General features: G+C 46.1%; 1 protein-coding gene across 1 annotated transcript in view; it reads left to right on the top strand.

Annotated features, from left to right (window-relative positions):
• Positions 1-17,829, top strand: part of NCALD (neurocalcin delta) — a 61,536-nt gene extending 43,707 nt beyond the window's left edge. The window contains exons 2-4 of the mRNA XM_075023720.1: positions 363-759; positions 7,697-7,802; positions 8,092-17,829. Of these exons, the coding sequence (XP_074879821.1) occupies positions 382-759; positions 7,697-7,802; positions 8,092-8,189 (582 nt within the window). The 5' untranslated portion in view covers positions 363-381 and the 3' untranslated portion in view covers positions 8,190-17,829. The remainder of the gene's footprint in view (positions 1-362; positions 760-7,696; positions 7,803-8,091) is intronic.
• Positions 17,830-18,596: the final 767 nt, after the last annotated feature.

Genomic DNA, 18,596 nt, shown 5'->3' with positions numbered 1-18,596 from the left:
TTGAGACAGTTGGATGACTGGGATGGAGGGTGTGCTGCAACACACAGCTACCGGTCAGCTAAACCTTGCAACACATTGCTTACCTCGTGATTTCAAAGGCAAAGAAGGATGACAGTAAATTCAACATAATTACAGATCTCCAGACTCTGAAAAGACAGTGTAATCAACATGTAGATTAGGTTTATGAATTTTTTCAGAGTATACTTGTAGTAGTGGATGGTGCCCGAAGTTTCAGTTGATTCCCAAGAGTGAACTATCATCAGAAAACTCAGAATCCAGCAGACTGTTCTTCTACAGCCTCCAAGCTAATAGTTATTAATAATAGTAATAATAATTTATATGTGTTTGTTTTTCCTCTGCAGGTAATACTTTGACACCAATATGGGAAAGCAAAATAGCAAACTACGCCCTGAAGTCATGCAAGATTTGCTAGAAAGTACAGACTTTACAGAACACGAGATCCAGGAGTGGTACAAAGGCTTCTTGAGAGACTGTCCAAGTGGACATTTATCTATGGAGGAGTTTAAAAAAATATATGGGAACTTTTTCCCTTATGGGGACGCTTCAAAGTTTGCGGAACATGTATTCCGCACTTTTGATGCCAATGGAGACGGAACAATAGATTTCAGAGAATTCATCATAGCCTTGAGCGTAACATCAAGAGGTAAACTGGAGCAAAAGCTGAAGTGGGCATTCAGCATGTACGACCTCGATGGGAACGGCTACATCAGTAAGTCAGAGATGCTGGAAATTGTGCAGGTATGTGCTGCTCAGTGGCACCCCTTGGCCTCCCTCTCTCCTTCCAAGCAAATTATGAAGCAATGTTGCAGTGAGACACCAAATGAAAAACTGGCAGCATTGGGGGGTTTATGATCTTGGTTCTTTGTGTAACTGTTTGAATATAAAATGTTATTTCATCTGGCAAAGATCATGTCACAATTCAAACTACAGCATTTGATATCCATTGCAAGCTTTTCCTGAGCAACATGCTGCATGGGAAGTTCTCCCTCGGGAGTTCTTTTGGTCTGGAGCACAGCAACTAACCTGCTGATAAATGTGATTCTGTCCTTTGGGAAATCACTCTCAACTAATTACAATTAATTACAGTTGGACCAAGTAGGTATCTTAGATCAACCAGGGAGTGTACTTTTAAGGAAGGCAGGGTCCCTCCACGATAAGAAACAAATCTACTTTGAAATCATGCTGTTACGAAGAACCAGCTCACTTATTTTGAAAGGTGCCTGTCTGCCTAATTCCAGTGAGGTCTGCATACGTAGTATCATACTAGCTGTCTTCATATTAAGTTACCAGTACAGATAAATCTTACCTGGGTAGATGACGATTCCATACACAGCTTCTTTGAATGCATTTTTTTGTGGTGTTAGTAGGAGTCCCACCTCACTTTGGCTTCCTCTAACATGTTTTTACCCTTCAGGCACATCACTCTACTGAAAGCTTTAAAACATTTTTGATATGGTAGTATATTTACACAGCTTGAATCTGTATAATGCAGTGCTGTTAAAAAAAAAAAAAAAAGCCTGTTATCAAGAGCCTTTCTTTCCTTGGAAATTTTGGAGTGCTAACTATGCCCTGTGTTATTCAGACTTATATTTGTTCTGGAAATCAAGGGAAAGGAATGCACACAAATTACAGGCTGCGATGGCAAACTGCATGTACGGAGTCAGCCTAAGCTGTGGTGCCCTTGTCTTTCTACCAGGGCTCTTCTCATGTCCTCTGAAGAGTAGCTTAACACCAGCACTTGCACTGCTTCAGCAGGACCAGACACAAAGCTCACCTGCAAATGCAGGGTTGTTGCGTTGCCTTTCACTTGTTCTGGTTTGTGTTCCTGTGTCTGAGTTAAAGAGCAGGACTGCATTCAGATGCAGAGACCTCCTTGTCCCTGTGCCATGACAAACCCCATGGAATATTTGCACTAGAAGATACTCTGTTCCTTACAAATCTTCCTTTCCCCCGGGTAGGGTAAATAGGCTGTCAATTATTGTTTTTCTAGCTGTATTTCTGCTCATGAGAAAACAAAGAGAATCCCAAAAGAACAAAGTAAAAGCAAACACAAGGAGCCAAACCCGAGTAAGTGCCTGCTCCTCGGGAGGAGGAGATGCCCCAGGGACTGCAGGACCCCTTGCTGCTGTCAAGTAGCCCAGGAGGGCCTCAGTGCTGAATGGCAGCACAAAGCCTCCCAGGCCGGAAGACTACAAACAGGGAGAACAACGCCACAAACGCGTTCATGTCAAATTTAATGAAAACAGCAGTGGCTAGATTCTCTGTGGTGGGCCAAGCGAGGACCAGCAAAACCTGCAGCTTTTTCCAGTTACCCCAGACCTGCTCACCAGCATGATTAGAGGCTGAACTGCTTTGCCTCCTCTCCACAGTCGTGTTGGTACCAAATTGTAGCATTATCCTTTACAACCGTGACACTATCGTCAAATGAAACTGCAGCTTAGGGATCAGCGTAGGGTGACATTTTGTGAATGTGTACATCCAACCCAGAGCAACACTTTGACTGTGTATGGCCCTCAGCCTGGCCCTCCATCCCTCCCACTGCACTTCTTGCGAGGCTTGGCTCTCTCCTGCTTTCAGACCGCACTTGAAACTCAACTGAGTGATGCTTTCTTTCATTTACTCTCACCCCACATTTTGAGGGACGACACAAAAATCTACTATGGAAGTAAACAGCCTAATAAGCCTGAGCAACAGTCAGTTCCGCACCATGGACCATCAGTGGTTTTACAGTCAGGAAAGCTGCCCTATCTGTGATGAACCTTCCCATGAGGCAACGTGCTTGTCGATCTCACCCTGTTCTCTTCTTCCAGTTTTTTATGGTCATAACGATCTCCCTTTATTGCACTGGTCACCCATAGCTCCTCCCGGTGGGGCAGGATTTGTTGCATAGTCTCTGGAAGTGTGTTCAGCTGATATATGAAACTGAAGTAGATGAGCACATTTTCTTGCTTTATTGAGAGGTTCTTTTGATGTAGAGTGATTAGACTTATAAAAAAACAGCTAACAACTATCACTTTAATTTGCAAAAGATGATTATTTCTTAATATGGAAAGACAGGAATCTGTATCAAATATCTTCCTCGGGGCCCTCAGCCATCACAATCTTTCTGATAGTGAAAAACAGAACTCTGTTATATCTCTGATATATGTCTCAGAGGAACCTATTACAAGTTCCTTATCTGGCATACATTTGCATATTGATATAGCAGGATTTATTATGTTTTCATCGAGATTTTTGCATGAGACAATACATCAAAATGAATGCTAAAAGAAACACCATCAATCTAAAAATCTTTGTTTCACAGGAAAATACTGCCCCTATTACTGTGGGATTACTGTATCTTAAATAAGATAGGGGCAAGGCATGCTTTTCTTCTTTTTCAGTCTGCTTCTCTTTGTGCTTTGAAAGCCCTCTCTCCGTAGTGATTTTCACCGTTATGCTAATGGTTACTTGCATTTCCTTTCTCATGCTCTGGCCTAATCTAACACCACTGCAGGCAATGCAGGCATTGCACCCTTGCTCAACATTGCAAGAAGGTGCTTGTGCTAACAGTGGTAGCAGCAGCAGCACTGAAACAGCAGAGCTACTGGTTAGGATGGCTCGGGTCCCACAGGAGCCCTAGTAACTGGCCAGCTGTCAAGGAGATGAACGTGAATGATCCATAACCACTTTCTGAAGCCTGTTTTCTCTGCAAAGCAACGGGCTAGAGGGCAAAACACCTGCATTCCTTTAAGCTCCGTTTACCATAGTGCTGTTAACCATGTACGCATAGCCTATCACAGACTCACCGTGGCTGCCGGTGAGCTTCCCCTAGACAACCGTCCGAACAGCCCTGCTTAGAGACAAACACGAGCCATCCACATGGAGCTCTCTGCACACTTTGGAGGATCACATAACCTGAAGGACTTTAGCGGTGGGCTGATGACTGCAGACGCCAATGACAGAAGGTCCATGGGGTACTGCTACACCTACGAGGCATAGCACAAAGTACTGTGGGATGATGCTTCATAGCCTGCCCTCTTGACAGACCTCACCACAGATCTGCTCAGATTCTCCTGCTCTAGAAATGTTTTTCATGTCTCCCATATGTTTACCTATAATCTAAATAGCCCGGTCCGCTAAAAAATAGCTGCAAATCAGCTAGAAGATTTGTGTTTGTTCCCCTTACTGAAATGGGACATACTTGGTGAGAGTCTCTTAAATTAAGAGTTCAAATAAGAGATGGAAACCTTGTTCTAAGGATATATTTTTTCACCATATGGAGTCATAAGGCATCTTAAGAATACTGAGCTGAGAGACGAGAATAACGGTTTCAGTTTGATACAAACAGAGCACACAGGTTTCACTTGCTGGGCTAGTTTATTTGTAAGCCAGGAAGAAACAGAAGCTGACATGGGAAGAAGCAGAAGCTGATACTGTTCTCAGTAAAGACAGTCTCAAAAAATCCCTGTAAGATTGAGAGGAAAGCAATTTTTTCAGGCCAACTGTTCACTTCATGAGGCTTTTAGCTGTCACAATTAATTTCAACAGGGTAAAAAGGATTGACTGAAAATTTGTGCTGTCATTGCTGCCATCATCGTAAGGAGCTCTTTGACACTTTGCCAAGTATAGCAGGGAAGTGCAGCCCCCACAAAGGTTTCTGGCCCGAGTGCAGCAGTGGCAGCCAGCGACTGGGAGCAAAACCTGAGCAAATGGGCACAGGGGTGAGATTTGCCCTAAATCACCCATCACTGCTGATCCACATGCGGGTGGAAAATCAAAGGGGAGAACTCGGCAGGGAACCAGCCAGTTCAGATGAAGCTGCAGCCTGTGCTCACTCCAGTGATGCACATAGGGCTCTGGAGGCACAATTTCTTGATGGCATTCAGGGGCACCAGGGAGCTGTAAGGAGCCCTCTTGGCAGAAGTCCACCTGAAAAAGCTGCCCTGACTCAGGTGGCTGCTGACAGATAACCACCACCAAACCTTCTCCTGCTGAATGCCACTGGTGGCTTTCAGCCCAAGTGCTGTGAGGCTGAGGAGTCGTACTCCATGTGGAGTGGAGCACCTGCAGCCTTTCGGTCCCGGGTCACAGCCCAGGGTTCGTACAGCCCAGCTCCACGTAATTATCGCATGAAACCAGCTCCCTTTCAAAGCTTGCTCTTTCAAACGTGCCATAAAGAGCTCTGTGTAGCTGCACTGAATTAATATGGGGCAAGTCTCGAGATTCTTAATCAGCTTTAGCTAGCTTTTACTTTGGGAAAACTTCCCACTGAACTTCTGAGTAAGGACATAAGAATTTGTCCAGAGTAACCACTTTCAGCATGAAAGGAACGCTTACTATGTTATTCCCATCTGGCTTTCCTAGAATATCTCATCTGCTATTCCCTTCACACGCCTCTGTGAAAAGGACCCTGTAGGATGAAGTCATCCTGAAGTGCTTTTTTTTTTGTCCTAAAAATCTGCATATTCTTACTATGGTTACTTTGATCAGGGTAAACACGCCTGCACTCCTGGTCCGGGGCATTCCTCCCACACTTTCAATACAGATTCTCCGCTTTGCCGTCCTCTCACCCAGAGTGAGGGAATGACCCCTCCACCTCTCTTCCTACCCCAGACAAAAGCGAGACAGCTTAAGATGCTTAAACATTGGCAGATTTATAAGCCTCATCTCTGCTCTGACCCCTGCGAGCCTTGCATGCTGATGAAGATGAGGAAGGTGTAAATTCTTACTGTCTACTCTCTCCTTTTTTTTCTTCCCCTATTGCCTCCTTCTCCCGGCTCCCTCATCCCTATGTTCATGTGCTTGCACGTTCATCCTTTCTTCCATTCTCCTGGTTATCAGACGATCACAGTTGTGTGGACAGCATCCCTGCCTGTACTGGGGCTCTGCCCAATACTCTGGCACCCTAATTCCCTTGGGAGCCTTTGGGCTCTCCCGCAGTCCAAATCATGATGAAGATGGTGTTGATGGTGATGACAATTAAAAGGGTGCCCACCGCTTTTCCATTCAGCCAGCTGCTGTTCGTGCTGAAACGTTCTCCTCTGTTCCCCTGCTCGGGTCCATACCTAGTGTTAGAGACTTACCGGAAAGCAGACCAGGAAATCCACAGCCAGGCTGTTGGTGACATAACTGAGGGAGCAGATGTTTGATTGCACTGAGCGTAAGTGATGAATAATTAATTAAACAGACAAATGCCTTTCTCGGGGTGTAACTCTTTAAGTTATTTAAAGGCCAGGAGATGTGAGAGGTGAGCTGCTGGCAGAGAAGCCAGCAAGATGGCCAAGGGAGTGGGTGCTCCCTAATCTGAGTGTAAAATATCTGCTGCTTCGAGGCATCCTCCAGCTCGTGAATCTTCGCTGTTATGTTCCTGGAGCTGGCCCTTGGGACCCTGGGCCAGATGGTGGGAACATGCTAGGCAGAGTACCTTCATGAACGGGAAAAGGGGAGAGGGGAGATCCAGCGAGCCATCTTGGGCTTGCGCCAAGGACCCCCCCCTCCCAGAACAGGAGGAAGCAGAGAGCAAATAGCTAAAGCAATCATGTCTGCACTAAGTTATCAACTGACCGCTGCAGACACCGTGTTGGCGTGGGGGGACATAAGAATTCGAATCTGTGGAAGAAAGCGATCCACATCTACAGACCAGGGCTGGAGGGCGAAGTGACTGCCCAGTGCAGCGCCTGTCAGCCGGAGGCCAACGAGCTGCAATGGGAAGCAGCAGGAGCTGGTCAGACCAGGGCAGCACTGCCTTGGGCTGGGACGTGCCGCCTCTCCAAATGGCCAAGAGGGTCCCCCGAGGCCACCAGCCCACAGCTGTCTGGCTGCTGCTGTTCTCCCAGCTGTGTGGCACTGTAAAGATATCTAACACAAAAACCACTTGTTTACTGGTACTGCCTGCTCATATTTTCAGGCAACATTTGGATAACCAGTTCAGAGACAACTACTCATCCTTGTTTTAAAATTAACATTACCTCTCTTTTAGGGGCAGCTAGCACCATGCGTGACTAATGGATTTTTCGGTGCAGAGAATAGCTATGGGTGGCACCAGTGCCATGTGGGACCAGAACATCTGCTCTCTGTGGAACAAATTGTGAATGGGGTCTGGAGCTGTGTACACACACCAACCCCCGAGGGAAAGGCCACCTCCTTGCTGGTCAAGTCTTCATTATCTGTGAGACACGGCAAATGCAGGGAGTGAGTCACTGCCCTCCCCGTGGGCAGGATGCTGACCAAGGAGGGAGAGAAAGGAGATGGGGGAAGCAAAGGCAGGGTGAGGGGACGGGGTGGTGAGGATGGAGCCTGGGTGACCGAAGCACAAAGACACACCACAGTGCGGGGCAAGACCTCAGTGGTCTTACTGTTCCCCCAGGCACGGGGAGTTGCCAATGCCTAACGTGCTCTACAAGTGATAAATCCATCTGAAGACTGTTTTGATAAGGAAAAATGTAACCTCGGTCCAAACCCAGATTGTGTTTGACCATGACTAAATAAGGAAACACAGTACTTCATAAATGAGCATCCCACTGAAGAGGGCAGCTGCATGTATGGGTGCCACCTGACTCCCTTCAGCATCCAGAGAGCAGGTCCCAGCCGATGTCCCCAGGCTATTTTCCACCTATTTCTGTCACCAGGAGATAATCATTGCATTAAGATAATGTGTTTCTTACCAGCTCTTTGCTCCTGTCATACCACACAGGCAATCTATAAGATGGTTTCTTCTGTAATGAAGATGCCGGAAGACGAGTCAACACCAGAGAAGAGGACAGAGAAGATCTTCCGCCAGATGGACACCAACCGTGATGGTAGGCACCCTCCAGAGATGGGGGTGGCTGCCCCTGTGCAGGGTGGCTGGGCTGTCCTGCTTACACGGGGAGATCCTTCAAACCCACCACTGCTCCTTCGGCCACCCAGGCAAAGTCACCACCATCCACAGCCAGCGGGGTGCAAGCAGGCAGAGCTTTGCCTTGCAGGGTTGCTTTCCCAGGGATTTTACTTGGGCTCCCCTGGCTTCCTTCCACTGTGCTTGTCCAGAGGCTTGGCAGGTGTGCTGTGACCCATCAGGTGCGCTAAGCAAACATGTTTCTTTTCTAGGAAAGCTCTCTCTGGAAGAGTTCATCCGAGGCGCCAAGAGCGATCCATCCATAGTCCGTCTCCTGCAGTGTGATCCCAGCAGCGCCGGGCAGTTCTGAACCCGTTCTTTGGATGAATTATGTATCTGCTTTTTTTTTTCCTTGCCAAACAACATTCATGGTAGTGTTGCCTCTGTATGGCCAATTATGCCTTCATTTGTGGCATCTTATAGCTTCTTTTGTTGTGGATTAATTATAAGAATGCTGAATTGCTCTTAACAATTTGTCCAGAGCATGGGCAGTACTGTTTTAAACAGATATTGTGGTGTTATCATTGTTTTAAAGATTTTGTTTTGTTTTGTTTGTTTTAACATGTCTGTTTTGGAAAGTACGTGTTGAGAAGGAGTAAACCAGCGACAAACCCTTGGCAGCAAGACACACTGAGAGATTTTAGATTGCTGCTTTAGTAGCTAACTATTCACCCACAGGACCTGAAAGTGTAGTAGAGGTTGAACCAAAGGGGTTGTGATGGGTGGGGTAGGATTTACCTGGAACCTCCTCTCCTGTCCAGGAGGCACCAGTTAAGGTCAATGACAGGATCGGGAAGAAGTACGAAAGTGCAGGATGTGTGCAGGGTGTATCGTCCATACCCCTGCTCCTATGCCTCATTGTTTCAATGCTGTGAACATTTTCCAGGTTGTGAAGGAGAAGGGAAAAAACAAAGGTCGACATCTTTTACTAGGTTTACAGTGGTTGATTTCACACAGCTTTATCTGAAAATTCAGCAATTTGCAATCCTGGTCCCCAAATCCACAACTGACGATACCTCTTGCCGTTTGGGATCAGCAAAGGCAGACACAGATATGGAAAACTGGGTCTTGACAATGAATTTAGGGGAGATACATGTTGAATGTGAAATTTTCAGGTTAGTAATAAAGCAGTTTCTACTAAGGAGAGTGAGCATTCACGTGACGAACTCACGGACACCTGCAAGCAGCTCCAGCTGAGGCACATCTGCTGTTCTGAATGCTCTTGCATAGTGTCAAGTTTTGGGGGTGTTTTTGTCTCTCTCCACATAGCTAACAGAGTTTCTGGGCCTGCTCTTAGGGGAAGGCTGTCATCAAAACTTGTTTTAAACATAAAATTGTAGCATTTATATTTCATTTATTTTAGTAAAGTTCGAAAAACCTGTACTGAAACAAGGAAATGGTACGCTTTATGGTATATTTATATATATAAAAATTAAAACAAGAAAAAGATCAGCTCTTGAGAGAAATGTTGAATGTTTATCTTTTCGCCTAGATGCAGGAGTTCTGAAGTTTGCTGCTGCAAAACTTTATCCTTTGGTCAAACTTGCTGTATGCAAAGCTAGCACACATACGTGGGATTTCTTAGGGACTTTACAAGCGCTGCTGCAACGGAAAAGCTTTAGCGACAGGAGGCATTATGCTGACTAAATTGGCATTAATCTGTCATTAGCTAAAGTCTGCTCTGTGATCCTGTTGGAGAGGTACCCATGTAGGCAGTGCACAGCATTGGGAATTCATGATCTCGTTAGAGTAACCTTTGTCTGACAGGGAAGGTTGGCGTTTTGTCAAGTGACCTTGTAGATGCTAATCCCCAGTAGCCTTAATTTAAAATAAACTAAGTAAAATAAGTCTGCTTTGCAGATGATGATTAGCTAAGTACTAATTAGAAGTCATGAATAAGTAGCCAAGTATGAATAAATTTTTGTTGAACACTAGCTAGCAGGTACAATAACTGAGAGAAAAAAATCCTAGACTTGATTTTTCCATACCATTTGCTTTGCCAGGTGTGAAGTGCAGAGCATATTAAAATAAAATAAAAATAAATTGATAATAACATTGCTAATCAGTTGTACTAAAATTATTATGAGTGGCTAATTACACTCAATAAATGTCTTCAGGCACACACCTTTGCCTCAAACGATCACAAAAATCCAGTTGATGATATATTTCCATTATAGTAACCAAAATACCAAGCAGACATGCGTGGGGGAAAAGGAGAAAGCAAAAGAGGCCCAACCACAGACACAAAGGGATTTCAATACCTAGCGCTTTTAGCAAATTTTGCACCAGTTCTTCTGGTTGATGGAAACGTTCTCTCTCTCTTTCTCCCTAATCTTCGTTAGACATTCTGTGCACAAATCTAACCCTTCAAAGGAGACCCTGTCTTCTTCCAGGTAATTTTCTGCTTTACCGGGAGAGGCCCTGGCCCTCTCTCCCGTATCCGTCACCTCACGTCTCCTGAACGCCATGCTCCCTCTCGAGTGCTCGGCGGGTTGTTTTTCGGCAGGAGGAGCCCGCCCAGGCTGCCGGGGATGGCTGCAGGAAGGTCACGGACACGCACCGGCCAACCCCCTCCGCCAGGCGGGAAGGACCCGTCCCGCTGCCCCCGCGGCTCCCCGGGTGCTCCGCCACGGCGGCCGCGCGGGCAGGACGAGGCGATGCTAGAGGAGCCCTGCCGAGCTGCCAACCCACTGCCTCGGTGCAGGCACCCACACCCCAGGCGGCCCAGGCCGACAGAAGCTGGCCTTTACCGAAGGTGAACTTGGGTACCTTCTGCAGTTCCATCTTCTTCTTAATGTCGGGAAAGCTGTTGCATGTGACTGAAAGCTTTGAAACGTTGCCTCTTGTTTAAGCAACTGCATTCCATCTCTTTTTACTTTTATAAGAGGTTTCTGGCCCAGAACCTAGTCTCTCAGTTTGTTTTTGCTCAGTAGTTTTGGGGCTTTGGGGCCAGACTTGCTTCATGTGCTAATACTGCACAACACATGTTTGAAAACGCAACCTGCGATATGACCCCAGGCCAGCGGAGATGTAATTCTTCCCACAGTTCACAAAATCTGGAAGAGTACGAATTAGCCTACAGCTGCAGAGGATGTAGCTGGAGATAAGACTATTGTATAAACATTTACAGAGTGAACTAAGGTTATTCTTTTACCTGACTACCACTGATGATTGGTATTGTTTTAAATTATTAACTATCCTTTTCTTTCTTTGCCTCTGCCCGTACTTTAAAAGTGATCCATAGCTGGAATTGTGATAGGAGCATCCGCAGACCCCAGATCAGCAGGAGAGCAGTGGTGCGCTGCACCTCAGATTGGAATTTTCTGCTTTGCTGCCATTCGCATTTGCAATCATAATTGCCTTCATAAACCTCTTGAAGACAAAATGACCTATCCTGTATGAAATAGCACAGCAAGTCAGACACTTCAAGTGATCAATTAGCAATATTTTCATACAGGAAGGATGGCAGACAGCACATACTATTTCACATCACCTCTCAATTTTGTAGATGCGTTCTCCAATATTAGTTGCGTGTGAAAGAGGTCACCTTCACTCACGTGTTGTCAAATGAATTAATGAGTACATCCCGCATGTAGACTGAATCCATGGAAAATGCCAGTCCCATTTATCAGGCATTCCCAGTCAGCTTGCCAAAATCTGGGCCAGAAAACATGAAGCGAGGACTGCGGCTTGTGCGATCTGCAGCAGCCTGTCTTTGTTTTAGGGTGCTTTGGGAAGGAAAAGGGGAACACAACCCTTGTAAAACCAGCATGCATCTGTCTTTGTGAGCACTTATGGTTTGAGAGGATCTGAAGAAAGATCTGTGTTTCAACACTATTTGAAGCCCTGTAAGCTCACAGCAGTGGATGTTCCTGAGATACATGGAGCTGTGCTGTTCCTCTTGCTGTTCTTAGGAGCTTGTAGGATTTTTATCTTATTGTTGGGGCATTTTGCCCTTTGTTGTTCTCTGTTATAAAGCATGACCTCCACATTTTCTAGGCACTGCTGAGTAAAAAAGTAAGCCAGAAGTGTGTAACTTCTGTAGCTGGACGAGGTCTATGTGCAGCACAAGAAGTGGTCACACATGACCAAGTCCCCATGGTTTAATAACTTCCCCCAGGGGATGAGTCCCAGGACTTTTCAGCGTGTGGTCTCTTCACTGATGGCAAATGTGCAATAATACGGCTTAGCTTAATTTTCTTTCACTGCAGACCAGGCTAAGTCGCATTACCTTGCATTTGCTGTGGGTTGGAAGCGCACACATGGGCAGAAACCTCGTCTCAGCTGACTCATGGAAACTTGGTGAACTGTGGTAACTTGACGTTGAGCCTTAATCCGCAGACTAAGCCAAGATGAGAATGTGGCCGCAGCCATACATGTCTCAGTACATGTGAACTGGGGAACACGGTGACAACTGGCAGGTCCCTGGGGACACGTGGCGGTGGGGAGGGAATCTCCTGCCTCAGAACAAACACCCTGAGCTCAGCTGTCTCCCTTCTTTTAAAACTCTCTTTTTTTTTTCAGCAACACTGGTGAAGATGCAACATGATAGCAATACGGCACAGTCGGGGTAAAGGAGGCATCCTTCAAAAGAGTTTGCTTTTGAAGCCTAGCATACAAGCACCAAGTTAAACAAACAGAGGGGAGGGCTGGACAAGATCTCCGCAACACCCGCTACGCCAGCACCTCCTTTTGCCTTTCTCATGGTGCTCCCTCGGTTTCTTGGCGAGGCGGTCCTTGGGCCCAGGAGGTAGATGTCAGGGAACTGGTGCAAGACTGGTGGAGAAGAACATTTCACCTGCCCTTTGCACAAGCATTTGGATGCATTCCTTGCTCTGTGTCTTACTGGGTGGGATCTCATGTAGGAGTCTTAAAGTGGGGGAAGTTGGTTTCCTTGGTATCGTGGGCAGAACTTGTGCTTAGAAATGCAGAGAAACTTGGCAAACGTCAGACAGCCGAGCAACGCTCAGAGCTGCATGTGGAGTTTTCCATTGACTGTGCAGTAGGCAGATAAGATGCAAAGCAGCGATATGTCAGACTCGTGGTGTGATGTGCTCTGAGATAGGGCTAGACCTGAAATGGCACCTTCTAGCTGAGCAGCAATGTCTGCTGCGTATTCAGTCAGAGGCACTGAGAAAATACACTTTTAAATACCTTCAGCATGAACAGGCAGCTGCAGGGGTAGAATAACTCTGCTCTTTCTTACATATAAGCAACAGAGCTGTTTGCCATGCCCCCGTTGGGAGTTGAGCAAACAGCTCCCAGGAGGAGCATAAGGCATTTCCCAAGTGTAACTGAGGGCAAAACGTTGCCTGCAGGACCTTTCTTCCCGGTCGTGGTAGGCAAGAAGGCAAAGCTCTGTTTGAGTCTCAAAGCCCAGGTGCCATTTTGCAGGCTGGGGAAGGTGAGAACAGCAGCTGTGTTTTAAGTAGACAGAGGGGAAAAGCAGCGGGGTTTGTAAATTGGCATGGAAAGCAGTGACACTAGAAATTGGGACCGCTGTTGTGGAGCTGCAGAAGCCGTTAGGTGCCTCCGGCATTCAGAGCAGTAGAACGATCGGTCGAATGCAAAGTCAATCTCCTCGTCTCTTGCAGAAACTACCCCTGGCTACCATGGGTGTCTCAGTTAGCAGCACCCCTGATTCCAGCCTGGCTTTTGCTGCTGTTGCTTTCAAATCATCCATACTGAGAAGCTGTTTCAGGGGTGGGGATTTTCGCAGGATAAGATATCAAGCTTTTCAGATACACTCTCCATATCTTAACAAGTAACAGCTGGAAAGGCCAGATATGAGGGGCTTCTTGCAATGTACAGATTTGATTTCCTCATTGCTCCAACAGGTAGTGTTATTTTAATACGTATAGTTGGGATTAAGCTATCACGTGTAAAATGCTGGCTAATGCACAATAAACAGGGTAAAAAAAGAGCTTGGGTTGCAGTGAACAATGTGAAAAGACTAGGGAAATGAAAAACTGCCTTTAGATCAGGGTCTGAATTCACAAGACATAACCCCCTTGGCGATAGTCAGCACAGAATAGCTCCTCTGGACTAGCCCCGTCCCTGGGACCTCCTGGGCTGCTTCATCCCTGCGTCACTGTGTGCTGAGGCTGGGCACTCTGGGTCCTGCCACAGAGATGGTCAACTGAGCTTATTCAGCCTGCTGAGTGCTTCCCAGATCTCGAAGCACATGACGGCCACCCTCTCTGTAGTGTTCACTTACTGTGCAGCCGAGACACGTCTTAGATCTTCCCCTCTTGCCCTGACCTTACACCAAAGATGTTCTCACCTTCTCAGGGCAGGCGCTCAGGGTGTCCAGCTCTCCGACGCTTTGCGCCCACCTCCCAGTTGCCATCCCTACTCTCTGTGTGAACGAATAACAAACACCAGCCTTTGACATCTGGAGGAGCCAGGCTTGATGCATTTAGATGAAACAGCTTCTGATTTGGTTCCCAGCCTTTCGGCCCTCCTGTGTGTACCTTGCCAACCACACTATTTATTTCCTATTATTAAGTAATGGCAGTATTAAACATTTCAAGAACACACTGAACCTCTGGAACAATGTGGTTTTCATTATCGTGTCTGTGTTTGTTGATGCACTGCAGACTGAACCTGACCGGTGGTCGCTCTCCGCTCCCATGGTTTATTCCACAGAGAGCTGATTTCTTCCAGGCAGGAGCAGCATCTTCCTGTGCGTCACCATTCAGCGTGCAGTGCCCCGATGCTGCCTGGACTGCCCAGGTGCTGTGGACCAAGAGATAATTTTGGCGCAGGACTGTCAGGTGGAAACTCTTCCTCCCATCTGTCAAAAACACATGTTGAGGATGTGACCTCTGGTTTTCTCCTCCCTGGGGACAGGGGTTTCAGCGGTATTCAGGGTTGGCCTCATGTTCCCCCACCGAACTGGATGATGGTGATTAGTAAACCCACCTGAGAAAATCCTCTTAAATTCTAAGCTTCATTTGTGCTGTTAATTGGCTGCGCTCAGAGGGAAGATTAATGGGTCCTATGCAGTTGTTTGGGGGAGAACTTGCAGTTCCTTGCCACCACCACCTTTTTATTTCCTGTAATTAGCTTATTCCCATTTCCAGGGCAACCAAATAGTTTTTATTAGTATCTGGGAGAAAAAGAAAGAACAAAACCAGAGTTTCAATCTGATAAGAATCTAAGGAAGCTTACTAAAGACATTGTGCTGTGTGTTAGTCATATGAATGCTCTACAAGATCATGTTTCTCTGGTATTTTGTGTTTAATTTCCTTATTTGTGTTTTAGTTTTGTTTGTAATTTATTTATTTATTTTGGATCCCCTTCGATTCAACCCTGCCAGTCGTTTAGCTCATATGCTAGCAAAAGTCCTAGTGATTCCAAGAGCAGAGCTGCCGGAGCAATTACTAGGGAGGTGGGCTCACTGTGCCTAGCAAAAACCAAGTGCTTAATTACGTTAGGGATTATTTTTGCCTGTACATTTCCTGCAAGGAGACAGATTGAGACATATTTCAATATGCTTATCTCTTCCACTTGCTCACTTCAATTCCGTCCGAGCAGTCTTGAAGTTAATATTTGTATATTCAGTTTTATTTCGCTCTTGAACACGAGGTGACCAATATTGGCCTCTTCTGACAGAAGTACTTGATACCTTTGGATTTTTAAGTATCGCCGAATGAATGACACAATGGATGCAAAAGTCAATAGTTATACATTTGTTTGTGTAAATTTGAGCAGGTATTTTTGATGCTGTAGCGACTAATAAATTGAGATAAACCATGGCGAAAAGCTGAATAGATCCAAGCGTCCAGTTCCCGTTAAGTCCATGACCGTTCCACAGAAAGAGCTTTCTTATCTCTGTTCCCTCAGGCTGTTTCTACGTTGCAGCGTAGAGTAGAGATACTAAATCTAACTTTAAATAAGCTACCATGGGCAGACTAACTGCAGCAGCATGGAGTTCAGCATATCCTGCGTCTTGGCAAAATTGGATACCTCTCTAGATGAATGCTTTGTAAGCAAACCTACATATCCTAAGGAAGACTTTTACAACTCAGAAAGGAGAGAGATGACTATGAATTAAATGAATTTGGTCCACATATTTTTCTTATGGCTGTCTAGAATTGCTAGTGTCCTGCGTGTAGTTGCCTGTAGCTATCGTGATGTGTCAATTTTTCCCCTGGTTCTGTTGTAAGCTCATTTGGTGATATTCTGAGTCTCCAGCCAGTTCTCAGCGAGGCAAGGCCCACGGAAAGGACATCTAGAGGTGAGCTGCCTTCAGGAAGGCTGAGAGCAGCTCTCGGGATTTGGCCCTGTGCTTGCATGATTTGGGAGCGTGTACCCGCAGAGCAATGTGTTAAACCTACCCAGCAAAATGGAAGTAGATGATCAGGCCATCGGAGGAGACGGAGGATTTGGTGGAGGGTTGTGTATGTGTTTTGTGCCCCCCAGCACGCGCACCGTTCCCCCTGCTATTAACTTCCAGTTAGGACCTTTCTTGAACTCTTAGTGTCAGAGTAGAGTTTTCTTATGCTGATAATGTATTTGTATTATGCAACGTACTAAGAAAAAACCAGAAGATGATCTCTCTATGACTGTCCTCTCCTCTTGAGAAGCTGTTCTCTTCTGTACATACAATATGCAGAATGTATGGGAGTCTTACCAGTGTCGGTTTGCATTTTTAAGACTGTACTAATTAATGTGTGATACTATTGTGTTTCGTAGTGGCATCTTTGATGTAAGATGTAAAAACTATTTAAAATTATTTGGTTTTGTTATTGTTCAGCTTTTAGAGGTAGCACCAAGGACTGCATGTTCACTAGAATCAGCCTTTTTCAAGGGCCGTCATAGCTGCACACAGGCACCGGTGTTTCACCCGGAGCATAGTACCTGCGATCTCATTTTAATAGGGGTCAGTTTTGAGCGGAAACTAATCCTTCCTGAAAAGTCTCGTTTTCTGTCTTTCCCTCTCTCAGACTCAAGCTTCCCCGTCCCACGCTGTGTGCCAGTCCTGGCCCCAGGAGGAGACCTGAGAGGAGGGTCCCCCAACCCGGGGCACCCCGCTGGCCCCAGCATCAGGCTTCCTTATCCCTTGGCTCACCCGCATGCACGCTCGGTTTTCCTTGGGACTGCTGGCTATACCAGGACAAAACTGATGGGTTCACATTTTAAGACCGTTTGTGCAAATGGCTTTAAAATTAATTAACTAGGATTTTGAGGAATTAAGCAATTAAGGAAAAAGAAGAGCCTGAGTGGCAAGTTTGGGGTCAGAATCTTATTGGGGTGCTTAATATAGTGAGAACTTGGGAACAGTCCCTAAAAGACAGGACCATTTGGGAGGCTTAGATCTGCATTTCTTGTCAGGTTTGGAGAGGGAAGAGGGGCTCGGATGCAGCCTTTCGGGCAGGGCTGACTTACTCAATGGATTGAGTCTGAGAGAGTTGCTTCTCCAGATCGTGTCCTGGGACAAAAGACAAGACATGCTGCAGCTTAGGAATTTTTTTCTTTGTTTTTTTTTTCTTTTTAATGGAGAAAGTGGTTCAAACTGCACCTGGCAAAATGACTGACTTCAAAAGCATGGTTTTCCTTCTTATTATATAGACACTCACAAAACAGCATTGTGTGGTTAAAAAGGCGCGTTTGTGATAGTTTCTTTTTCAGTGCCAAAATATATAAGCAGTATTGTTTGAAGGGAAATAAGAATTTTTTTACTGTATTGTTATTACTGTTGAACAAATATTGTTTTTAAATGTTAGATTTTGAAGACTTTTGTATTGTAAACTGTTTTGTGACATGGTGCTTTTTCATACTGGAATTACTGATTGCACCTGAATATGAATTATTTTGTTTTCTTACATAAATATGTAACCTTGAATAATCTTGATGAAAACCAATGTATGGTGGATACCAATGGTCCAGACAAATTGTCCTACTGAAATCCCCTAAATGTTCTTTCCTACTAATAAACATTCTGCTGCAGCTAGCTATGATGTGCTGTGCATTGTTACTCCCTTCGCACTGGAGCCTTATAGCCTCATCAAGTAGCCCCATGGTCTGGTGAGCAAACCTCAGAGAAGCCTTTGCCTGCTGTCCTCACAGCCCCCAGCCTGCTCACCGTTGTGGGCAAAGGGGCAGCAGCCGGGCAAGCCAATTTGGAGGGCTTAGCGAGGGCTTAAGCCGTGCGCGGGCGCTGTGCCGGCACGTTGCAGCCGGCTGGGCTCTCTGCTGCTAATACAGTTTTTCCTCCAGCAGCTAAAGCCGGCAGCCAGGCACGGGGAGAGATAATGTGGAGTGGTTTATAAAAGCAAAGGAAGGACAGCGCAAGGCTGAGCGCCCCGGTCCTCCAGAGCTGGAAAGGCCAGCTTAGCTGGCTGATGGAAGCTTTCCCTGCCGTAGATAAATCCCTCTCCAGGTTTAGGGCATTTTTTTATCCCCAAGGGCAGGAGGTGGGGAGGGAGCGCGGGTCGGTAGGGTGGTAGCTGCGGTTAGCTGCTCTGAGACGTGGCTTATGGGGCAGCAGGAGAGCCCGTCGTGGCAGGGGCTCCTGCCAGCCTCAGCGGGCTCTGGAGGGGGCTGGCTCGTGCTCCTGTGCATGCTCCCTAAGCTCTTCAAACTTTTACCTAGGTTAAATTTGGAGCTGGGATTAGCACCAGGGTGCTAAAAGTAGTTTAAATCCCTCTAGAAGGTAACTGAAACCAGTGCCTATTTCCTCTTCAGATTAAAAAAAATAAGACAGGTTATT

This window comes from Buteo buteo, chromosome 3 (assembly GCF_964188355.1).
Source record: "Buteo buteo chromosome 3, bButBut1.hap1.1, whole genome shotgun sequence".
In the NCBI taxonomy this organism is placed as follows: Eukaryota; Metazoa; Chordata; class Aves; order Accipitriformes; family Accipitridae; genus Buteo; species Buteo buteo.
This window is presented reverse-complemented; position numbering and strand designations above follow the sequence as displayed.